This window comes from Indicator indicator, chromosome 15 (assembly GCF_027791375.1).
Source record: "Indicator indicator isolate 239-I01 chromosome 15, UM_Iind_1.1, whole genome shotgun sequence".
Classification (NCBI taxonomy): Eukaryota; Metazoa; Chordata; class Aves; order Piciformes; family Indicatoridae; genus Indicator; species Indicator indicator.
Window position 1 is genome coordinate 1,567,398 of NC_072024.1, and position 24,694 is coordinate 1,592,091.

A 24,694-nucleotide genomic window follows, 5' to 3' on the forward strand; every position below is an offset into this window, starting at 1 on the left:
CTGGTGGGAGGTGTCCCTGCCCATGGCAGGGGGTTGGAACTGGATGAGCTTTGAGGTCCCTTCCAACCCAAACCATTTTAAGAAGCACACAGAGGACTGCTTGGCAAGACAGTCAGTGAGGGCTTCAGCCTCCTCCACCCACTCCAGCTCAGAAGGCTTAGGAAATATTCCTCTCATCTGTCTGCCATGAGCAGCACTTTCAGTTGGCTCCAAATCACTGCAGATTAATAAAGACAGCAGAGGAATGATGGAAATTAAAACTTAATAAGTGTCAAGCTGAACAGATGTTTCTGCTGTCAGGAGGGACTTTGGGATCCCAGAGCAGCACCAAGCTGTCAAACAGCAAAAGGTGCTGAGCTCGAAGCAGCCACCTGGGTGGGAATGAAGAGCAGAGATGGGAGAGGGAGAAAAAACCTGCAGGAGCTTATTTGGGAATGAGTTGGGAATTGCTGTGAGGCAGATCCTGAAGGATCCTGCCTGCACTGGTACAGGTGACTGAACAGCCATCCAAGGCACAAGAACAGATTTGCTGTCACAAGTTCTAGCAACTCCCAGCAGGCCTGCAAAGATACCTGGAGTTAAGCAAGTCCTCAGCTGTTGCCTTTAACACCCACCCTGGGATGGCCTCACCATGCAGCAAGGAGACTGAAAAAGACCCTACTGGGACCAAGCCAGGCCAATGCCTGCAGGAAAGAGTGAGGCTTGAGCACAATCCCAGCATGGTGGGGAGTGGAAGAGACCTCTGGAGCTCACCCAGTCCAATCCCCTGCTCCAGCAGGGCACCCACAGCAGCTTGCCCAGCAGCACAATGCCCAGGGGGGGTTGGAAGCTCTCCACACAAGGAGACTCCACAACCTCTCTGGGCAGCCTGCTCCAGGCCTCCAGAACCCTCACAGCAAACAACTTTCTCCTCCTCTTCACATGGAACCTCCTGGGTTCCAGTTTGTGCTCACTGCCTCTTGCCCCGTCCCTGGGCACCACTGAGCAGAGTCTGGCCCCAGCCTCTTGCCCCCCACAGCTCCTTTAGCTCTTGCTGAGCATTGCTCAGCTGCCCTCTGGGGCTGCTCTCCTGCAGGAGAGCCTTTGCTCCTCCCAGAGGTGCTCCAGGCCCCTCAGCATCTTTGTAGCCTGCCTTGGACTCTCTCCAGTATTTCTCTGTCTCTCTGGAACTCAGGAGCCCAGAACTGGCCTCAGCTGTGGCCTCACTGGTGCAGAGTGACCTTTATGAGGTTCCTCTCCCCCACCTCTCCAGCCTGTCCAGGCCTCTCAGAATGGCAGCACAGCCTGACAGCATCACAGCCACTCCTGACAGTGCTGTACCATCAGCAAACCTGCTGAAGGTCCACTCTGTCCTTTCATCCAGGTCACTGGGGAAGAAGCTGAAGCTAATCTCTCCATCCTGGAGACTGGGAGCAGACTTGGAGCAGTGTCTTTGCCCTTAGCACCTAAAGCTCACTCAACATCAACTTTCCATACCCATCAAAGCCTTGCTGCCTGCACATGAAGAGTCGATGTGGGTGGGAAGCTCTCCCTGTCTCTGCAATTCTCACCATTCCAGTGCTCAATTCCAGGCACCCAGTTTTGTTTCTGCCCCTCAAGTCAGAAGCTTTGTTTTACAGCTCCTGCTCCAGTCAGATGCTGATCAGCTGCTGAGTTCACCATGGCTGAGAGCAACCCAAGGCACCACCAGCTTCCCCCAAACACTCTGCTTTGAAGAGACTTCTTGGTTTTTAAAGCTAAATATACCCAGGTGTTTATTTATGGTTTTCATTTGGGCTTGGAGCTCCCAGAGGAAGAGATTTTTATCAAAATGCTGATAAACAAAAACATTTCAAATATGTAGGGCAGGGCACCTTCCAAATGCCAAACCATTCCCCCCTGGTCCTGCTGCTTGTCAGTTCAACCAACATCTTCACCAGCTTTACTAGCAGCCACAAACACAAGCTTTGGAGTTTTAGCTTGGGGTCCTAGAGACTGAAGACAAAATTCAGTTGCTCTTCATGCTTCTTAAAACCTTTCAGCCAACTGCTGGTCAGAGTGGGATCTGGATGAGATCATCTGGGTGGCTCCACAGTCTGCTGCCACAGGGTATGATGCAGAGGTGCAGCCTCATGCTGCAGAAGGCAGCAGCTCTTCCCTCTCAGAACATCAGATTTTGGTCTGACATATCCTGAACCTTCTCACAGGGCTTTATCAGGATGCAGAACCCCAAACACAAGTTTTCTGTGGCCACCACCTTGAACCAAAGGCTTCTGCTACCAAAGGCTACTTGGACAGAATCAAAGCTCTCCTCAGTCTCAACTATCTGGTGAGCTGCAAAAAGCTCCATAGCAAAAAGCTGTGTTTTGTGCCACACACAGAGTTCTGATGAGAGTTTCATGCAGTCACTGTGGTTGGAAAAGACCTTGCAGCTCATCAAGTCCAACCATTACCTGGTGGATGTTCAGGTTACTGGTGGCTTTGAGCTGTGCTGAAGTTAGCAATGAACCCAGAGATGCAGAAGGAACCTCAACAGGAAGGGAGCAGCACCTAACTGGCCCTGTTACATCATGAACCTCAGAGGAAGGGAAGGTCTAAAGCTGTACCACTGGCTCCAGGAGCAAGGTTTACTGCTGGGGTCCTTTTTCACTCCAGACGACATGGATGTGGAACAAGCTCCTACCTAGACACTGCCTCCACACCAGCCTGGCAAGCAGTGGGCACCACAGAGATATCCACAAGAAGACTTCTCCAGATTTCCTGACTCTTGCTAAGATGACTGCATCCCTTGACCTGCCCTGGGCTGCATCTCTCAGGAGAGGCTGGATGTAAGGCAGAGCAGCTGAAGCTCACTGGGACTCCACAGGGAGTATTTCCTGAGCTGGCTCTACCACTGCCACACACCACCACTGGCTGGGTCACAAGCAGCTGCCAGGAGACCTGCGACAGCAAGATGGTGCAACCCCACCTGAACCACTCACATCAACCCACACTTCATGTCAGAAATGACAGCAAGCCCAGCCGGTGACAAGGATCCTGGGAGTGGGCAGGTTGCTCCTGGGCTGGGGGACACAGGCAGCACACTCCTCCTTGCTGCTGAGAGTCACCTCAACAGTAACAAAAGGGAGCTGAGCTCTTTCTCTGCATCCTCCATCCATTTCTGACAGCATGAGCCAAGTCACTTGGCCCTCATCTACCTCACCTGCCATGGCAGGGTCATCTCCCTCACCCAACCTCACTCAGCGGCCTGCTGAAGTGCCACATGGCCACCAAAGCTCTACAGACAAATGGTGCTGACAGAACAAAAGCTCAGAGAATCCACATTTCTCATCTTTTTAGTTCAAATACTTCATTACAGAATCTTAAACCAAAGCAGAGCAGTCAAGTAATTAAAGGTGGATGTCTGCCTTGGATAGTTTCTTATTCCTTCCCCCTTAGGACAAAATGTGGCTCTATGTTTCCCTTAAAAACACCTCAAGGCAGCCAGAGCAGCACCATTTTCATCAAGGCAATTACCAAAAAGCAGCCAATTTCTGTTCTGCTACCTCCACTGAAGTAAGCAGAGAAGCAGAGACACAAGTGGGGGATAGAAATTGGCTTGTTCACACGTTTTTTCTTTTTTTTTTTTTGTACTTTAAATGTCAGTACCTCCTCGAATTCCTTTGAATGGGTAGAAAAATGCCACCAGCAGGTTCATGAGGACAGCCAGGTTGAAGGAAATGCTGCTCCAGAAGGACATGTTGCGAGCACACCAGTAGAGGAAAGGCTGAGCTGCAAGAGAGGAAACAAATTCTCAATGGAGCATTTAAAAAAACAAAACCCAACCAACCAACAACCACAGAAGTAAGAGTTCCTCCCAAAAAAAGACAATGGCACCAGAAAAACTCAGCTTGCCCAAAAGCAGAGCATCAAGAGCAGTAACAGCCAAGGCTCATCCTGAAGTTGGATTACTCTTAATCTCTGGGGTACTACCAGTTCCCTGCACAGTGCTTTAAGGCAAAAGAGTCACAGAATTATAGAATGGTTTGAGTTGGAAAAGACCTCCAAGATCATCCAGTCCAACCATCAACCCAACACCATCATGACCACCACATCATAGCCACAAGTGCTATGTCCACACAGTTGTTAAACACCTCCAGGGACGGGGACTCCAAAACCTCCCTGGGCAGCCTTTTCCAATCCCTGACCACTCCTGCAGCAAGGAAATTGTTCCTCATCTCCAGCCTAAGCCTCTCCTGGCACAGATGCCCTGTGGGCAAAGGACAGGAGCATATCTGCATAGAGCTGTGGCTACAGCTCAACAGCTGCACCTTTAACATGAGGATCACACAGAAATTCCTTTCAAAAGACTAAGTTTTAATAATTTCTGCAGCCTGAATCCAGAGGCTCAGAAAGCAAAAAAAAGAAAAAAAAAAAGAACCATTCTCTGAAGTGGTTGTGGACCAGAAGATGACAAGGACAGCTAAGAAGCTGCCTTGCAGTAATTCCTTCAGCATCAAGGCAAAGCCCCCCCTGATTTCAGCTCCTGCAGGTTGTGGTGCAGCAAATTGTGCACTCTTGACATCTGCAGTGGAGAAAACCTCACATCTATTAAAAATGCTCTCAAAGAAGGGAAATAATGAAGGCTTTACCCTCTTGGAAGGAGATAATGTGCAGACATCAGGGAGCAAAGGGAAAGAAGCTCCCAGGGAGGGTTAGGGAAAAGATGAAATTACAAATTCTGGGGCTCAAGAGTGAAGCAGTGAATGCAGCATTGCTGAGCCCCACAGCAGCCACCAGCTCTCTTCAGCAAGTTATATCTGGAGGACTGGGTCCAGTTCTGGGCTCTCCAGTTCCAGAGAGACAAGGAACTGCTGGAGAGAGTCCAGCAGAGGCTACAAACCTGCTGAGGGGCCTGGAGCAGCTCTGTGAGGAGCAAAGGCTGAGAGCCCTGGGGCTGAGAGCCTGCAGAAGAGCAGCCCCAGAGGGAACAGGCCAAGGGGCAAGGGGCACAAACTGGAATCCAGGAGGCTCCATCTGAGGAGGAGAAAGTTGTTTGTTGTGAGGGTGCTGGAGGCCTGGAGCAGGCTGCCCAGAGAGGTTGTGGAGTCTCTTTGTGTGGAGAGCTTCCAACCCCCCCTGGGCATTGTGCTGCTGGGCAAGCTGCTGTGGGTGCCCTGCTGGAGCAGGGGGGTCACTAAGTGATCTCCAGAAGTCTCTTCTGACCCTCACCATATTGGGATTCTGTGAAGGTTCCCATCTGTTTTTCTCTGTGATCTGCCACAGTGACTGAGTGCCAGTGAGGTTCCCTGTCAGGGGACAACCTTTGCCAAGCACACTGGCCTGGCTTGCCTGGCACTGCAGGCAGGTTTGGGAGCTGACAGCAGCACTCCCACATTTGTCCACTCTCATATCTGCTGTAGGAGGTGGTTCTGGACCAGCCTGTGCCCTTGTGCCAACCACTGGAGTTCAGCTGAGTCAAGCATGGGGAACAGCAGTGCTATCAGAGGGCAGCTGTGCAGGAAGCAGCTGCTTGATTTCTCACATGGCACAGGGGCACTGGTGGTAAACTCTGGCCATTCATTCCTGCCCACTGAGGCTGAGCCTCCTGTGCAGCTTTTTCCCCTTCAGCAAAACAAGAAATCAGTTTTTAAAAAATGATAATTCTGAAAGAAATGAGTTTAGAAGTTCACTGGGGGAAGTGATGGCTCCATACAGATTGAAACAGAATTTGGGGAGGTTTCCCAGATGCCAGTGGGAACCTCAGAGGGAAAAAGCAGTCCTTGGAAATGCTTTCAGGTATTTTAAGCACCACAGGGCTGAGACTTTCAGCAGTCTGTCTGCCAGCCTGTTCCTTCCCAAAGGAAGGGTGAATTCTACTTTTAGTGTTTCTGGGAAAATCACATTCACCCTGCTCTTAGCTAGCTTTGTTGCTGGAGATACCCTAAGTCCCTGCTGCACCATCCCAGCCTCACTCCTCCTTGCAGTGCAAAGGAATTGCTTCCTGCACCCAGTGCAGGCAGAGAGAGCAGCTCTCTGCTTTCTTCTGCTCTCTCCATTTCTCCCTGCCATCAAAAGCCTTCTCATTCAAGCTAAGCCTCCACCAGCTTGTTCTTTCCTGCTGGCTCCTAAAACAGAGGACCTGTGATCCCCCTTCCCCAGGATCCTCCTCCCTGCTCTCCCCTGGATCTCCTCCAGTGGCTCCATACTGCTCCTGCATCAAGCCTGACTTCCTTACAGGGTGTTGCCAGCGTGCAGAGGAGCAGACTCCTCTTTCAAACCATTATCAAGGTTGCTGCCACACTGGGGAACCATCTGCTACCAAGTCAACGCTTCAAGCTGAGAGAACCTGACCTCAGCTCTCTGCCGGTAAGGCTCCAGGCGCCCAGGCCGCCAACAGCAACCTACCTCGCAGTTTCTTTTGCCAGTTCATCTCATTGAAGAGGTCTTCTGATTTCAGGAAGAAGTCATTGATCTTGCTGCCTTGCTCATCCCTCTCTGTGGTGTAATAGATCCTCAGCTTGGACTCCTTGGTCAGGAACTCACAGATGCTGGGCACGGGGAAGACGATTTGCTCCATGGTGCGGTCCGACCTGACGATCTGTAACAGCAGCCCCATTAGAGTGCTCCCTGACTGGGACATGGGTTGAGGTCTTGGTTTCTCTGACTTTTTTTGACCTCCCCCTTTCCCTTCTCAAGCTAGATGTGGAAATTTGGACACATTTACATACTTCAGCAGCTCAGTAGAGACTTCATTCAATTCACCTGTCAAAGCAAACCTGAATTTAGCTCCAAGACCTGCTGGAGCAGGTCCAGAGGAGGGCCATGAAGAGGACCAGGGGGCTAAAGCACCTCTGCTATGAGGACAGGCTGAGAGAGTTGGGGCTGTTCAGCCTGGAGAAGAGAAGACTCCAGGAAGACCTCAGAGCTGCATAGCCACAGCGGACCTACAGGATGGCTGGGGAGGGACTGTGGGGATAAGACAAGAGGCAATGGTTTGGAACTAGAGCAGGGCAGAGTTAGGTCGGACATCAGGAGAAGTTCTGCACAGTGAGAGTGGTGAGACACTGGAACAGGCTACCCAGAGAGATGGTAGACTCCCCATCCCTGGAACCATTGCAGGTCAGGTTGTTTGAGTCTCTGGGCAACCTGCTCCAGTTTGGGGATGTCCCTGCTGACTGCAAAGGGTTGGGCTGGATGACCTTTAAAGGTTCCCTTCCCACCTGCACCAGTCTGTGGCTCTATGATAGGAGCAGTAACAGTTGTATTTCTGTGTAGTAGAGAGGTTTGTGAGCTCCTCATGTCTGTGCCTGGTTTGCTTTACAAAAGCATCTCAGGTTGGCCACCCAGCCAAATTGTCATTTTGCTACAGCAAGAATGGCAAAAGCTCTCACTAAACTTCATGTATTCAGCAACAGCACTGGCCAAAAAGGAACAGAAGTGAATTTACACTTCCTCCTGCCAACAGAGCTCTGCTCAAGCTCCATCTTATAGCCCACACACGACAGCTCAGAAATAGCTTCCCCCCCAGGGGCTGTCAAGAAAAGGAAAATAAAGCAGTCAGCACAGAGAGATTCTGGTGTCAGGGATGACAGTCCACACACAGCTACTGGGTTCAATCCAAAAACCACAGACTGAGTGGCCAGGCACTGGAACAGGCTGCCCAGGGAGGTGGTGGAGTCCCCATCCCTGGAGGTGTTCAAGAAACCTGTGGCCATGGTTTGGTGGCCATGGTGGTGTTGGGTTACTGGTTGGACTTGATGAGCTTAGAGGGCTTTTCCAACTGCAACAATTGTGGTTCTACAACATAAAGGGTGGTTTACTCCTTCCCACAGTGAATCTGGTCCCCTCCCAACACCTCCCAGCAGCCACCACTTCATCCCCCCCCACCTCAATCTGTGCTGTGTGCTTGGCGTAGAACTCCAGAGCCTCGTCTCCCTCGATCTGACCTCCTGGCTTCAGCATGTTCTGCAGCTCTTTGTTGTGACGAGCCAACTGAAAGAAAGGAATGCAGAGGGAGTGGGAGACACCAGATGTCTTGCTGTGATATTCAATTTCTGATTTTTTTGGCATTAAAAAAAAAAAAGAAAACCCAACCAAAAAGCTGCCCTCCAATAGTACTCAGGCAGCTGCTAGCAAAGGGCAAAGTTGACAGAAGGCTTTGTTCAGTTCCAAGCAGACACCCTGCAGCTCTATTTTGGGAGCAAGGCAGCACGATTCAGATCTGGGTTGTTTTTAATAGCCCTCTTCTGCTCCCTCTTTTACCCACCCCTCTCTGCCTGACTAGGGGAAATTGGCCACACTTGGTCTATCCTTCTACACACCCACCCCAAATTCCAAAGGTGTGCTAACTGCTCAGGCAGGGATGGGAGAGAGGATTTGCATTGCTTGAAGAGGCAGACAGAGGGAGAACTGCTCCAAAGAGGCTTCTGGATGCTCTAAATCCACCTCACAGTGGTGGTCCTCCTCACATGCCATAGGAACAAGAAGCCTGTAGTTGAGTGATGCAGTAGCATCAATACATTGAGTAGGTTTAGGTGTCCCTGGATAGGGTCTGTCCATAGAATGGCTCAGGTTGGAAGGGACCTCCAAGATCATCTGCTCCAACCTCCCTGCCAAGGGCAGGGACACCTCTCAGCTAGACTCTCTTGGCTGCTCAGTGCCTCAATGGCCTAGTAGCCACAGAAGTGTTCACCTTGATGATCTCAGAAGTCTTTTCCAACCTATTCTTTGATAAATTTTCCCTCCCCTTTGTTGTTTTTTTGGTTTTGTTTTTGTTTTTTTTTTACCTTTCAACCATCACATTTTACCACCACAATGAACCTGACTGGCTCCAAGAGGGACAGAATGTGACACCAACCATAAAACCAGAGTGAGAATTCTGCTGAGAGTTTCCTTGCTCTAAGAGCAGAATTCCTTTGGGAGTATAAAGTATCCTCTGATACAGCTGAAAAATAATACACTGCTGCCCAGTTCTGCCACGAACTTGACTCCTGTGTCTTCAGACACTTGGTCAGGAGCCTGCCTGCTTCCCATGATACAGGAAAACTCCCCAAATTTCTTGCAGTACAGAATCTTCTGATTCCCTGAGGGCTGAAATTTGCTCTGATAGAGACAGTGTGCAGGGAGCTTGTCTCAGAGGTGAGCCATTCAAACAATCCCAGGGCAAAGCAGACCTCTTGCTGTCCACAGTGCTGCAGAAGCTGTGGGTGAACACCTACCTGGTGAGCTAATATATAAATGTTGTGTCCCACATTCCTTGGAGATGCTGCAACATCTTCTCCATTCTCTCCATCCTCAAACTCTACTTCTCCTTGCATGTAAGCCTTCTTTATCACTTCCACCTAGAATGACAGAGTGAAGAGACAGCTCAGAGTGATGGGGCAAGGAAGGTTCTTCTCCCCATCTACTCTGATCCGGTAAGGCCTCATCTGGAGAGCTGGGTCCAGTTCTGGGCTTTCCACTTGAAGAGGAACAGGGAGCTACTGGAGGGAGTCCAGTTAAGGGTCACAAAGATGCTGAGGGGCCTGAAGTATCTCTGAAGGGGAAAGGCTGAGAGCCCTGGGGCTGTTGAGCCTGGAGAAGAGCAGCCCCAGAGGGGATCTGAGTGATGCTCGGCAAGAGCTAAAGATGGAGGTCATGAGGCTGGGACCAGACTCTCCTCAGTGATGCCCAGGGACAGGACAAGGGGCAATGGGCACAGACTGGAACCCAGGAAGTTTCACTTGAACTTCAGAAGCAGGCTTTGGAGTCTCCTTCTCTGGAGAGATTTCCCACCTGGAAATGCTTCTATGCAACCTGATCTAGGTGAAGCTGTGTTAGCAGAGAGGTTGGACTGGATGATCTCTGGAGGTCCCTTCCAACCCCTACCATGCTCTAGCACTGTCTCATTGAAGTCCAAGGCCAAGATATATTTCAGGAGGAAGGTCACTGAGCTGCTCAACACCCAGGATAAACCAGGAGCTTCAGAGTGACCCAGGGACTCACCAGCTCTTTGGGCCTCATGTTGTAGAGGATCCTCTCTGCATTCTCACTGTCATGCCTGCTCTCCATGATGGCCAAGAGTAGTTTTGAAGCATTGTTCTGAAGGGAGGGGAGAACAATAGCAATCACTGTACCCAGCTTGAGTGCCACCATCCCTGCTGCCCAGAAAGTCTGGAGCTGGTTTCTACAAAGATGAGCCATGGGCAAGGCAGATATTCCCAGCCAGCCCCACTGCATGACTTCTGTGGCCAGACCTCACCAAGCACTCCCTTCTCCTCTGATTCTGGAGACCCACAGCTCAAGAGTAGTTTTTACCAATTCATTTCCCAGACCCTACTGACTGGGAGCCATTGAACCAAAGTCAAGGTTTGTTTTCTCAAATGCCAGTGCTGGTGGTGTTTCATTTGACAGACACTGCAACATCTCCACAAGCTCTCAGCTCCAAATGGAACAGCTCAGCTCTGCTGAAGACACTCCTGATTGAATCAAAGGGTGGCCAAGGCTGGAGACCCAAACCTGCTTCCCTGCTTTTAACTGCAAATGACTCCACAGCCCAAGAGGAGAGAGGGAGGAAATGGGAAACTACCACCAGGCACCAGACTACTTTAATAGGAACAATTCAGATTAAAATCCATCATGGCTGACAAGCAAACCCAATAAAAGTATTTAATTTGGAAGTTTAATGCTAATTGAGTCTAAAAGCATTTTTTATCTAGAATCATAACTCCAACCCCCCATCAGCCAGCAGAACAGTGCAGGGCAGCAACGGAAACCAGCCAGACACTGGACTGCAGGGCAGGAAAGACTTCAAAAGCAGGGAGATGATAGGTTAGGGTTGGACTCAATGATCTGAAGGTCTTTGCCAGCCAGGCAATTCTATGATTCACTGAGGGGCTCAAGTGTTTCCAAAGAAGGGCAAGGAAGCTGGGGAAGGGTCTGGAGAACAGGGCTGGGGAGGGGCAGCTGAGGGAACTAGGGGTGTTCAGTGTGGAAAAGAGGAGGCTGAGGGAGACCTCATTGCTCTCTACAGCTCCCTGAGAGGAAGCTGCAGTGAGGTGGGGGTTGAGGTACTTCTACCAAGTGACAGGTGATAGAAGGAGAGGAAATGGCTTCAAGTTGCCCCAGGGGAGGGTTAGGTTGGACACCAGAAGAAACTTCACTGAAAGGGTTCTCAGCCACTGCAACAGGCTGCCCAGGGAGGTGATTGAATCCCCAACCCTGGAGGTATTAAAACCCACAACAGGTGGTGCTGAAGGACATGGTTTAGCAAGGGCACCTCTCACGGGTTGAGATTCCTTGCCCAAAACTAAGAGATCCTTCCTGACCCAAGGTGAAGAGACACTTCACTCACAATAGGTCCTCAGGACGTGACTGGCAGCATGCTGAATCCTTCTACTGAAATCCATGGAGCTCACTCCATTTGACACAGGCCTCTGCCCAAGTCTGAGACTAAGACTGGACCCAGCCCCACCATCAGGAGTTTGGAAAGGAACAGGGTCCACTCCAACCCTTGTGACTCAACAGGGTTGTCTTTATCCATTGCACACAAACTGTTGTCCAAGTCTGAGACTAGGTCCAGCTGTCCCTAAGCTTCATCAGGAGTTTAGAAATCAAGAGGGTCTGCTCTGAACCTCATGATTCAAGGGGAGGGTCTCCCTCAGCCTATCAGGTCTCTATAAATCGTTCTAGCTCAATTCTAACTCAACTCTCCTTTGTGTGCTTCCCCCATGCAGCAAGCCTAGAGCAGCCTGTGCCACCAAACGTGGTTAAGTTGCTCCCTGGCAAATTCAGATGAACCCCACTTGTGCTAAACCTCTGCTGGTGACTCTATAACTAATCTAAACCACTCATTCCATGCCACAGCCCCCATCTGAAGCTGGTGTCTCCATGTCACCATTTAGAAGGAGAAACCCCTATGACAAACAACCCTTGGGGCACTGCCTCCAGCTCCCTCACACACGTAAATTCTTTGTCACTCCTGAGCAGAGGGACCCAGCAAACACCCTCAGCACTGCAACACCCCAGTTGTGTCTGAGCTCCCTGTGAGGGTGGATCAGACACACAGGCACTTGCCTTCAGCTCCAACACGAGGTCCATCCTCTTCTTGCCCAAGGGGTTGATGTCGTTGAGGATCAGGGCCGTGATGATGTCGATGCCGTTGGACTCGTGCGTGGCGATGCAGTTCTGCCCAAAGAGAGGGCAAAGTGTCACTACCTGAGCTGCCTACCCTCAGAACACAGCCTGGGCTGCTGACCCCAGCCAGCACACAGGAGTCACCTTTCACAGGCCTGCACTGGCAGCACAGGGACAGTGGCTTCAAACTAGAGTAGAGCAGACTGAGATTGGATGTGAGGAACAAGTTCTGCACCAGGAGGGTAGTGGAACACTGCAGCAGGTTGCCCAGGGAGGTGGTTGGGGCCCCATCCCTGGAGATACTCAAGGTCAGGCTGGACAGGGCTCTGGGCAACCTGATCTGGTTGAGGATGTCCCTGCAGACTGGAGGGGTCAGACTGGATGAGCTTTGGAGCCCCTCCCAATCTAGACCAGTCTATGATTGATGTCCCCCCAGGCTGCTTGAGGTGGTTAACTGAACAGCAAGCCCCAGCCAGTGGAACAACAAAGGATGAAGGTATTTTGTTTCAGGATTTTGCTGTCTGCAGCCAGGGCCTGTCCTACTGAAACCAGACAGGCTCAGGAAACAGAGAGCAGCACAGCTGATAAAGGAAGCATTTACATGCCAAAGCATCCAGCCTGAACACAGAGCTGAGGAAAAGACTCTGTTTTAGTAAGATTAGGGAGAGTTTTCTTTATTTTTGAAGTGCCTACTTCAGCCCTAAACAAAGAATGTGAATTTCCATAACCTTCTTCCTTTCCCTTTAACCCTGCTCTCAGAATGGTCTGGAACTAAAAGTTACAAACCACCACAAGCTTGCTGGCTCCAAAATCCAGAGCCCTGCTCTCTTGCGAAGCTCTACACCTTTATCTACAGGTTGTCATTCCACACAAGCCAGAAAACAGAGAGAAGCTGTTAGGAGCTGATGACCCTCAGGAATTCTCTTGCAGAGATAGAATTTCATAGGATCCTAGAATGGCTGAGGGGACCTTAGACATCATCTACTCCAACCTTCCTACTATAGGCAGGGACACCTCTCAGCTAGACTCAGCTGCTCAAGGCCTCATCCAGCCTGGCCTTGAACAACCCCAAGCAGGAGGCAGTCACAGCCTCCCTGGGCAGCCTGTGCCAGACTCTCACCACCCTCCTACTGAAGAACTTCTTCCTCAGCTCCACTCTAACCCTGCTCTGCCTCAGCTTCAAACCATTCCCCCTTGTCCTGTCTCTAGACACCCTCATGGAAAGTCCCTCTGCAGTCCTCCTGGAGGATGCCTTCAGCTCTTGGTCACCTCCACTGTGCTTTGTTCAGTTTTGCTGTAAATGATCCTCTCTGAGTGCACAAAGAGAAGAGCCTTCAAAGCACAGATGTCCTCCAAGATTTCAAAAAAGTCACATTCCAGGCTTTCCAGGTTCAAACAGTATGGGCAATGAAAGTGAGCAGTGCTTCAGGACAGAACAAGCCTGGCAGACCAAGAGCCAAGGCACAGGTTGTGGGTACAGGAGAAAGGGTGATGAGGAAGTATGGCTGCATTACCTGGTTCTCGTGGCAAGGACCCTGACAGTACTCAGTCAAACTTTCCAGTGTCTGGTTGATCAAGGCCACGTTTTTCTCATTTATATACAGACCAAGAAGTCCAAGGCCACCAGTGGTGCTTCCACAGATACAGTCCAGGAACTGCAGGGTCTCACACACCAAGTTGTAGTTGGTTTTGTTGTTCTGGCAGCGAAGGAAATTCTGTGGGGAGAGTGGAAAAGCCAGGGGTGGGGGAAGGCAGAAACAAAACCCACATGAAGTGATGCTTAGATAGGAATATTTCACTGAATGATAGAATTGTTTCAGCTGGGAAAGATCTCTAAGGTCCTTAAGTTCAAACTAAGATCATCAGGGCCACTGCACCATGGCCATTTGAACAACTGCACTGCCTGGTGCATTGCTGCAATTCCATTGGAGTCTGGACAAGCAGTTTCAGGCTCTTTCAGGGCTTCCTTGCAACGTGCTGCTCTCTCCAGCAGCTTGCTGGCTTCCAGTTTTAAAGCAGGAGCAATAAACAAAGAATTCCTTATTGCTCTGAAACCCAGCATGGAATGAGCCCTTCACAGCCTACCTGTTCTGTTTGCATGGCAGCATCTGAGGAGCAAAGGCTGAGAGCCCTGGGGCTGAAAGCCTGCAGAAGAGCAGCCCCAGAGGGCAGCTGAGCAATGCTCAGCAAGAGCTAAAGGAGCTGTGGGGGGCAAGAGGCTGGGGCCAGACTCTGCTCAGTGGTGCTCAGGGACAGGACAAGGGGCACAAACTGGAAACCAGGAGGTTCCATCTGAACAGGAGGAAAAAATTCTTTGTTGTGAGGGTGCTGGAGGGCTGGAGCAGGCTGCCCAGAGAGGTTGTGGAGTCTCCTTGCCTGGAGAGCTTCCAACCCGCACTGGCGATTGTGCTCCTGGGCAAGCTGCTGTGGGTGTCCTGCTTTAGCCAGGGTGTTGGACTGGAGGATCTCCAGAGGTCCTTTCCAACCCCCCCATGCTGGAATTTCACTGCTGACCATCACTCAAGGCTCTCTCCTCCTCAGCCTTTCTCCAGGACAGAAGCCACATTTCCTTGGCTCTGGTTTCACACCAGCACCACCTGCCAGGAGGCAGCTGACCACATGCCTTGAAGGAAGGCATCACAAGATGTAATTCCCTCAATTGCAGTTCTTCCCACATCATTATTGTAATCCCAGCAGCTTGAAGCTGCTGATTAGGAGCAGCTCCTCTAATGCAATGCCAGTTTTATCAGCATGGATTAAAGATGCTTCCTGTCTCCCCTATTCCAAATGAAAAGAAAACCACCAAACCCACTCAAAACAAAGAAGGACAATTAAAGAAACCAAATTTCCCAGTGACTCAGAGACTGTTTGTCAGCACACTGCAAAAAGGCAGAGACACCACCACTTTCTTTCCTCAAAGTTTCAAGCAGAACAATCATAGAAATGTTTTAGTTGGAAAAGACCTCCAAGATCAAGTCCAGCCACCAGCCTAACCCCACCTGAACCATGTCCCCAAGTGCCATGACCACAGGTTTCTTGCACACCTCCAGGGATGGGGATTCTACCACCTCCCTGGGCAGCCTGTGCCAATCCCTGACCACTCTTGCAGCAAAGAAATTGTTCCTCATCTCCAACCTAACCCTCCCCTGGTGCAACTTGAGGCCATTTCCTCTCCTTTACCTGATCCTAGGGAGAAGAGCCCAACCCCCACCTCACTGCAGCCTTCTTTCAGGGAGCTGTAGAGAGCAATGAGATCTCCCCTCAGCCAAAATAACCTAAATGAAACTCCTACCTAGCTTCGTTCTAATGAGTTACAAAACACTTCCAAGGTGGGAAAAAAACCCTCCTCAGATGAAGAAGATGCATGGGACCACAGAAGCAGCAAGGTCTCCTCTGCCAGTGCTGTTAACTGATTGCCTGTGTCAGACTAATAAGTCTTTTAAGGCAAGCAGAGTGAGAAATTGCCAGCTTCGATTGCAGGCAAAGCTAAAAAAGGAAAATGCAGTCTATGAATGCAGACTAAAGGTGACAGTGATTCAGCACATTGCCACTGATTGCTCATTTAGCATCCTGGCTTTTGATTAACTTGTCAGAATGTAGAGAGGTTGATGCTACAGCAAGTGGAGCTTGTGTCTTCCCTCCATATAAAAAAAGAAAAAGATAAATACTGGAGAACACCAAAAGTGGTCAAACAAAAGCCTCCCTGGCTGCAGCATGGCATTTGTTCTGCTGAGAGCTTGTTGACACCAGCTTTAGCTTCTTGATCCAAAGTCAATAAACACAAAGCAAAGAGGAGGAATGAGGCACAGGAGGCAGAAGGACAATGGTTAGATGGTGAAAGGAAGGGGAAGCAGAACCTTGCAGCAAGCAGGACCCCACTGCACTGACAGAAACTGCCCCAGGGCATGTGTCTTGCTGGCTCAGCCAGTGTAGATGGAGCTCTTCATGTGCTGTCATCCACAGCCTCTCCTAGGCTGTGGAGTGGGAACACAACTCCTCCATATGGAGCATGCCATCATAGAATCAAGAAGGCTGGAAGAGACCTCAAAGATCATCGAGTCCAACCTGTCACCCTAAACCTCATGACTATCTAAACCATGGCACAAGTCCTGTGGCTTTCAGCAGGAATGGCCCTAAGGAATGCACCCATCCACAGGTCCCTGTGCTCAGAATTAAGAGTGACAGAGCTGCAGCTTCAGCTGAAAGACAGGAAAAGCCTGGAGCTTGTGGGATGTGGAGGAGGAAAGGGAAAGGAGCATTCAGTGCCCAGCTTGAAAGATCCTGCATACTCAGCTGAGAGAGAGACTCTCTGGTGGATCTGGTGAGGGCACACCTCCAATACTGGGTTTTCCATTTTGTGCTCCTCACTTCAAGGAGGACATTGAGGTGTTGGAGCTGGTCCAGAACAGGGCAATGAAGCTGGTGAAGGTAGAAAAGATCAGGTGAGGAACAGCTAAGGGAACTGGGGGTGTTTAATCTGGAGAAGAAAAGGCTGAGAGGAGACCTCATTGCTCTCCACAGGTCCCTGGAAGGAAGTTGCAGTGAGGTGGGGGTTGGTCTCTTCTCCCTAGTATCAGGTGATAGGAGAGAAAATGGCCTCAAATTGTGCCAAGGGAGGTTTGAGACCCAGAAAAACTTCTTTGCTGCAAGAGTGATCAGTCCCTGGAACAGGCTGTCCAGGGAGGTGGTAGAGTCCCCTCCCTGGAGGTGTTCAAGAAACTTGAGGACATGGTTTAATGGCCATGGTGGTCTTAGGTTGCTGAAGTCAATACCTGAGAGGACTTTTCCAAACAAACAGTGCCATGATTCTATACTGGGAAGATCTGTTCTCTTCCAGCCAGCACAGCTCTTGCTTCCAGCTCCTGTTTCCTGGATGCTTCACTCAGCTTGTCACAAGCTTCAGTTCTCGTGACTGACCCTGTAGTACACTTCATGTCTTCATTCAAGACAGAGGCAGCACAGAAAGGACCTCCTAAGGAAAGTGGTGGGGCTGTAGCCTGGCCAAAGAGACCAGATGACAGGCTGGCTACAGCAGTGCAGAGCCCAGACAGCTTTGTTATCAAGGTTGAGCTGCCATGGGGAATCAAGGCTCAGACTTCATGCAAGATTAAAAAAACACCCAAGTGTCTGAGAGAACTCCTCTGCCACATGTGATGTGTCCAACCAGGAGTGAGGAATGAAACAGAACCAGAGAATTGTTTGGATTAGAAGAGATCTTTAAGATCAATGAGTCCAACCATTAACCCAGCACTGCCAGCTCACCACTGAACCATGGTGCTCAACACCACATCTCCATGGCTTGGAAACCCCTCCAAAGATGGGGCTCCATCACTGCCCTGAGCAGCCTGGGCCAGGGCATGACAACCCTTTTGGGGAAGAAATTGTTCTTAATATCCAACCTAAACCTTCCCTGGGCCAACTTGAGGCTGTTTGCTCTTGTCCTGTCCCTTGCAATTTGAGAGAAGAGACCAATCCCCGCCCTGGCTCCAACCTCCTCTCAGGGAGCTGTAGAGAGCAATGAGGTCTCCCTCAGCCTCCTCTTCTCCATACTGAACACTCCCAAGGTCCCTCAGCTGCTCCTCCCCAGCCCTGTTCTCCAGACCCTTCCCCAGTTTTGTTGCCCTTCTCTAGACCCTCTCCAGCTCCTCATTGTCCTTCTTGGAGTGAGAGGCTCAAAACTGAACCCAGTACTCCAGGTGTGGCCCCCCACACTTCAGCATCCACCTGTTTGTCTCAGTCCTTGCATTCATTTGAAGAAGAAATTGCAACTCCTCCTCCAGACCTACAGAGCAAGCTGGAAGGGGACATCAACCTGTATGTAATGCAGAACAAATTATCTGTGAGGGGAAAAACTGAGTGATGCAAAAGGTGCAGTGCTGCAGCTCCCTGAGCCATTTCACAAGGGCTTCCTCCTCATCTCCAACATATCAGCTGTCACAGCTCTGACTTGCACATTCCTGTTTTTCTCACCATCAGGCTGCTCACAATCCCCAACAGCTTGTAAAGGGCTTGGTTTGATGAACCTACAGCTGCAGTGAGCAGGTGAGCTCTGCTCTAATTCATTCACACAATCCCAGCACAGTGGGGTGGGAAGGCACCTCTGGAGATCATCCAGTCCTGCTGAAGCAGGGCACCCACAGCAGCTTGCCCAGGATCAGTGTCTAGGAGGGCTTAGAATCTCTCCACACAAGGAGACTCCACAACCTCTGTGGGCAGCCTGCTCCAGGCCTCCAGCACCCTTACACGGAAGAAGCTTCTCCTTACATTCTTTTTTTTTCCTCCCAGAGCTGAACACAGAGCTACCTGCTGTTTGGGAAAGCTCATTGTTCAGGGCTGGTGAAGAGCTCAGGCCAAGTTTCTTGCCTGGCTTGAGTTCAATTCTGCTCCTATAGCTTGCAGAGCTCAGCCAAAGGCAGCAGCAGTCCGGGATCACGTGCGTGCGGTTTGGGCTGCTGCCATGGAACGCTGCTGGCCCTGCTTGCCTCCGACACCGCTAACGGCGTGAAAATGGTTTGACAAAACAAAGATCAAATAGGTTTTTTTTTGAGGGGGGGAGGGGAGAGAGAGGAAAAACTGAGGAGAAACCCTGCTGTGTGTAACCTCAGCACCTATAACAGGCAGAGCGGCTGCGAGGTTCCCAGCCGGAGCTCATTTCCCACCTTGCCAGCAGCAGGGCCGCCTGAGGTCAGCGGAAGTGATTTGGCAGGGCTGGGAAATGCTCAGGCAGGGTCCTCCACTGCTGGCAGGCCCCTCCACAATGTACAGTCATGGCAATTATTCCTCCTCTCCGAGGGCTTTGAGAACATTGTGCTGAGCCTCACCAGCTCCTTGACTGTGTTCCATCTGAACCTAGCAGCAGTGCTGAACCAAAAGCAAGGTAATTTCAGGCCACTGGGAAGCAAAAATCTTATCTGCTGTGGAAGTACCTGGAGCACAGAGTGCCAGCATGGTGAGGTGGGAAGGCACCTCTGGAGATCATCCGGGCCAACCCCCCTGGCTAAAGCAGGGCACCCACAGCAGCTTGTCCAGCAGCACAATAGCCAGGGGGGGCTGGAAGTTCTCCACACAAGGAGACTCCACAACGTCTCTGGGCAGCCTGCTCCAGGCTTCCAGTACCCTCACAACAAAAAACTTTCTCCTCATCTTCACATGGAACCTCCTGGGTTCCAGTTTGTTCCCTTTGCCCCTTGTCCTGTCCCTGGGCACCACTGAGCAGAGCCTGGCCCCAGCCTCTTGCCCCTCACAGGTTCTTTATCTCTTGCTGATCATTGATCAGATCCCCTCTGGGGCTGCTCTTCTGCAGGCTCTCAGCCTTTGCTCCTCACAGAGCTGCTCCAGGCCCCTCAGCATCTTTGTAGACTTCCCTGGACTCCCACCAGTAGTTTTCTCTCTCTCGAACTGTGCAGCCTTCCCTAGGGCAGAGTAGAGAAGGAGGAGAACTGCCCTTGCCCTGCTGGCCACACTCCTCTTACCACACCTCAGGCAACCATTGGCTTTTTTGGCCAAATGCTTGAGGGCTGCTGAAATCCATGTCCTAGTAGTCTCTCTATTTTCCTCCATGACTTGATTTGTCTCTCCTTGCCCTCTCCAAAGCCCATCAGTATCTTCACAGCATAACACTTCCATGCCTGAAGCACTTACTCTTCCAAAGCCACATGAAGGGCTGGTCCCACCACCTTTGATACACATTGCAATGACCACTGGCTGGTGGGACTGCAATGCATGGCTCCAGCAAGTCATAAATACCTTTTTATAATGGATTATCTCCAAGACCAAGGAAAATACCAAGGGTCATGGGGACTAATGAGAGGGATGTGACATGAACAGATGTGCCCAGGGACCAGGCTCTACCTGCAAGTCCCGATTGTGGTTTTCACAGAGCAGCTGCAGGAACCGCAGGATGGGTTGCATTATGGAGATGACAGCACTCATCTCCAGGTCATCTTTGCTCTTATCTGCTGCAGGCTGTGCTCCTTCTCCAGCTGAGTAGTGGTCCTCAGGATCAGCTTCCCTGCGGTAGGTGTTGTAAGCCTTTCTGGTAGCTGCAGAAGCCTCTAGCAGCTGGTCCCGGACCTCCTCAGTAATTTGGGTCATGGGCTCCCTTGCTGAAACACACAAGATGAGGCCTTCCTCAGGGCAAGCAGAAGGAGAGGGACCAGAAAAAAACCTCTTCACACATCTCCCATGAGTTTCACACCCAGGCCAGCTACTCCTCGCAGTTCTGTTGGTGAGTATGTTTAGTGTGACGTGAGGGTCTGGAGTTTAGAAGGACATCATGTCACTCTTCACACCTTTTAAGTGAGCCACATGAAAGTTATTCCACTCTGGGATTAATTGGTTAGGGCACACACATCTAGCACTACCAGGAGTTACCACAGAGGACCTGCTAGAGAGGAAAATTGGGATTTCTCCACTCATTGTCAGAGAAGACACTGAGCCTGTGGCCAGTGCTCAGGTTTGGGCAGCTTGTCACGAGAGACAAGGCAGCAGAGTCTCATCTCAGAAAGACTTTTCTCATCCTTTCAATAGTACAACCTCACAAATGGATGAAGGAGGGATGAAGCTCTCGAAATCCTGAGCCAGGGCACCACTGACCTCTGAGCTTTGCTCTGTGGGATCAGAGATCAGAGCATTACCGCATCGGCCGACACGAGTTCAGAGCCCAGCCCGTACCCCCTTGTGTTGCTTCGGAGGCAGAACCCCTGGGGATTACCTTTCTTCCTGCTTGGGGCATCTCTGTCTGAGTCCTCATCTTTCTTTTTATTTCCTAGGTCACTAGTATTGACAGTGACAGTGGCCTTGATTTCCTGCTGTGCCACTTTCATCCGATCATAAAAGACCTTGAAGAACTTCTCTGATTTCTTATCCTCCGTCAGGCGGCAGAAGAAGGAATGCTGCAAGAGAAGGAGGGGACAGGAGCTGTGTCTCAAACCATCTAGACCCAAACCATGCAACCATCTTCACACCCAGGATGGAATGCAGATTATTCCACCTCTCTGTGTGACACCCTGAAGGATTGGGACATTCACCAGCTTTCAGGACAGCAAAACCCAGAGCAATGGAAGCTTGTGTTTGATTGTGAAGGAAGCCCAAGCACCTCAGCTACCAACAGCTTCCAAATGCAGCTTGGAGGTCACTGAGATACAAGATTCCAGCCCTGATGCATCTGGCAGCAGACTTCTCCCTCAACAACAGAATTAGAATGACAACATCAGAGCATTGTTTGGGCTGGAAAAGCCCTCTAAGAGCATCCAGTCCAACCAGCAACCCAACCCCACAATGTCCATCAAACCATGGCCCCAAGTGCCATAGCCACAGCTTTCTTGCACACCTCCAGGGACAGGGACTCCACCACCTCCCTGGGCAGCCTGTTCCAATGGCAAGCCCAAAGAATTAAGGATGGTAGAATTATGTAACTTGATTCTCAGTTCAGAAATAAAAGGGTATGAGCAAAATGGGGAGGAAAATACTGTCCTGCTCTCCTGCCCTCAAATCAGTGGGCATAGGACTCATAACAGGCAATCAGCAACCCTAATCACAGTCAGAGATTCATAGAATGGTTTGGGTTAGATAGGACGTGAAGGCTCATTCAGTTCCAACCCCCTAGCCATGGGCAGGGACACCTCCCACCAGCCCAGCTTGCTCAAGGCCTCATCCAGCCTGGCCTTGAACACCTCCAGGCAGGGGACATCCACAACCTCTCTGGGCAACCTGTGCCAGTGTCTCCCCACCCTCACTGCCAAGAATTTCTTCCTGATCTCCAGTCTCAGTCTCCCTTCTTGAAGCTCAAAGACATTGTCCCTCATCCTTTCACTCCAAGCCCTTGTCAAAACTCCCTCCCCAGCCTTCTTGTAGCCCCTTCAGGTACTGAAAGGCTGCTCTAAGGTCTCCCTGGAGTCGAAACAAGGTACAAACAGGGCAATGTAAGGAGAGACAGTTTGTACTGAGTTTCCATTGCCCTGTCTGAGACTTGTGATTCCTACACCCCAACATCTCTTGGGCTGACAGAACTCAAGGCACTGAGTCCTCCTAAGAAGGTTTATTAATGTTCTCCTGCCCATATGTGCACTGAGACAGAGAGTTCCTCCCACAGATCGAGGAGAATACAAATCATGCCCAGGTCAAAAGGCAGCCACCAGAGTGAGTGATCAGACAGTGCCTGATGAAACCAAGATGTTGTTACATAAATCAGGCTCTGAGCTTCAACAGGACTGAAGGGTGAACTCCTAAGTGGGTCACCTTCTGCAGAGCATTCTGAAATCAGTTTGCATTCTGCAGCAGCTCACGATCCAACAGCTCTCCACCATGAATAGGAATGAAGCCTGATTTACGGAATGACAGACAAATGAAATGAAATAAAGGAATGAAAGCAGGAACAGCAATCATTCCTGGCTGCCTTCCTGCCAGGAGGAGCACACCAGGCCCTCTCTGCCATGCCTGCTTTGATCACTCCCCAGCAGCTGCAGTCACAATGACTTTGAAAGGCTCATGATGTTGTGCCTTCAGTTACAGGCTGAGAAAGACCACTCCTGTTTCAAGAAGTTGATCAAATAGAACCAGAAAATCATTTGGGTTGGAAAACACCTCTCAGATTGAGTCCAACCATCAACCCAAGACCACCATGGCCATTAAACCATGTTCCCAGGTGCCATGGGCACGCATTTCTTGAACACCTCCAGGGATGGGGACTCATCTCCTGTGGACAAGAAATGGCCTGAAATTGTGCCAGAGAAGGGTTAGGATGGAGATGAGAAACAATTTCTTTGCTGCAAGAGTGGTCAGGGATTGGCACAGGCTGCCCAGGGAAGTGGTGGAGTCCCCATCCCTGGAGGTTTTCAAGAAACATGGTGCTTGGGGCCGTGGTTTGATGGCCATGGTGGGGTTGGGTTGAAGGATGGACTGGATGATCTCAGAGGGCTTTTCCAACCCTAACAGTTCTGTGATTCTACAAACCATCAGCTCTAGAAAGGGTAACTGTTTTCTGGAAAATGACATCACTTGCAGGTCAGCAGAGCAATGCTGTCACCTGGTTGCACATCTCAGCAGCTTATTCAGGAGGAGTTTCCCTGTGACAAAGCAGCGGTGAAGGAAAAGCTTTTTCTCATGCCCCACACTTCGAAGGCAGGCAGCAGTTATTTGCTGACAGGCTGGATTTCTGTTGGCTTTTCAAAGCTTCTCAACTGACTTTTCCACTGCACTTCAGAGAAAAAAACAAAGCCCCAGAAGAAAGGGAGGTTTCCAGTAAGGGCTGCTGTCGTTCATGCTGTGTGTGCATTCCAGGGCTGTCACCCAATGATTGTTTCACTTGAGGTCAGGGAGCCTAACACCTTCACACATAGGAACCAACCACATGCCAGCTAGCAAAGAGGTGTTTTATTTTAAGAGGTGTGATCCTGCAAGATGTGCTTCAGCAGGTAACTTTGACAGGGATCCTAAAAAAAAAATTGTTTATGGGTAGAGCGTCAAAGCACGAAGTGGATCAAATCTGCCTGTTCAAGAGGCAAGAGAATAGTCAGCAAAGGCTGCTGCACACAGACCCCAGGCAGCCAGCAGCAAGAGTGCTGACCAAACAACAGCAAACCTCTACCCTCAAGGTGGCTTTGAGGAACACTTCTTTTAAGGGACCACAGGAGCATTTGACACCAGCCAGACCTTGGAGAGCCCAAACTAACCTGATGCAAACCCCAAAGCCACTGTCTGCTCAGCAAAAGAGTTCCCCTCATTGGGCATCAGGCAAAGCAGACCAGGCTGGCTCCTCATCTCCCACACAGAATCATAGAATTGTTACGCTTGGAAGGGACCTCAAGAGTCCTTTAGCTCCAAACCCCCTGCCATGGACAGGGACACCTCACACTAGAGTAGGTTGCTCACAGCCACATCCAGCCTGGCCTTAACCTCCAGGGATGAGGCTTCCACCACGTTCCTGGGCAACCTGTGCCAGTGTCTCACTGCCCTCATGGTGAAGAATTTCTTCCTAACATCCAATCTGAATCTACCCATTTCTAGTTTTGTTCCATTCCCCCTAGTCCTATCACTACCTGACACCCTAAAAAGTCCCTCCCCAGCTTTGTTGTGGCCCCCTTCAGATACTGGAAGGCCACAAGAAGGTCTCCTTGGAGCCTTCTCTTCTCCACACTGAATAGTCCCAACCCTATCAGTCACATCAACCCTGTGGGGTCAGCCACCAGCAAGCAGGGACTTGAGATCTCCTGGAAACCACTGCAGGCAGCCATGTGAGCCTACAAGGGAGCTGGGGAGAGACTTCTCACAAGGGCCTGGAGTGGTGGGACAAGGGACAATGGTTTGAAGCTTGAGGCAGGGAGATTGAGACTGGAGATCAGGAAGAAATTCTTGGCAGTGAGAGAGAGGAGACACTGGAACAGGTTGCCCAGGGAGGCTGTGGATGCCTCCTTCCTGGAGGTGTTCAAGGATGGATGAAGAATTGAGCAAGCTGGGCTGGTGGGAGGTGTCCCTGCCCATGGCAGGGGGTTGGAACTGGATGAGCTTGAAGGTGCCTTCCAACCCAAGCCATTCTGTGAATCCATGTCACACACCAGTATGTGGACTGTATCTGGCTAGCCCAGAAAATAAATTGAAGGCCAATTTCAAGCAGCAGGAC

The 24,694-nt window shown here is 50.6% G+C and overlaps 1 protein-coding gene across 1 annotated transcript in view; it reads right to left on the minus strand.

Annotated features, from left to right (window-relative positions):
- ITPR1 (inositol 1,4,5-trisphosphate receptor type 1) overlaps window positions 1-24,694 on the minus strand; it is a 183,029-nt gene that overhangs the window by 32,062 nt on the left and 126,273 nt on the right. Inside the window, exons 38-46 of the mRNA XM_054387579.1 lie at window positions 20,789-20,969; window positions 19,927-20,180; window positions 13,590-13,790; window positions 12,016-12,126; window positions 9,946-10,041; window positions 9,180-9,302; window positions 7,849-7,953; window positions 6,367-6,559; window positions 3,628-3,750 (exon numbers count right to left, since the gene is read on the minus strand). Of these exons, the coding sequence (XP_054243554.1) occupies window positions 3,628-3,750; window positions 6,367-6,559; window positions 7,849-7,953; window positions 9,180-9,302; window positions 9,946-10,041; window positions 12,016-12,126; window positions 13,590-13,790; window positions 19,927-20,180; window positions 20,789-20,969 (1,387 nt within the window). The remainder of the gene's footprint in view (window positions 1-3,627; window positions 3,751-6,366; window positions 6,560-7,848; window positions 7,954-9,179; window positions 9,303-9,945; window positions 10,042-12,015; window positions 12,127-13,589; window positions 13,791-19,926; window positions 20,181-20,788; window positions 20,970-24,694) is intronic.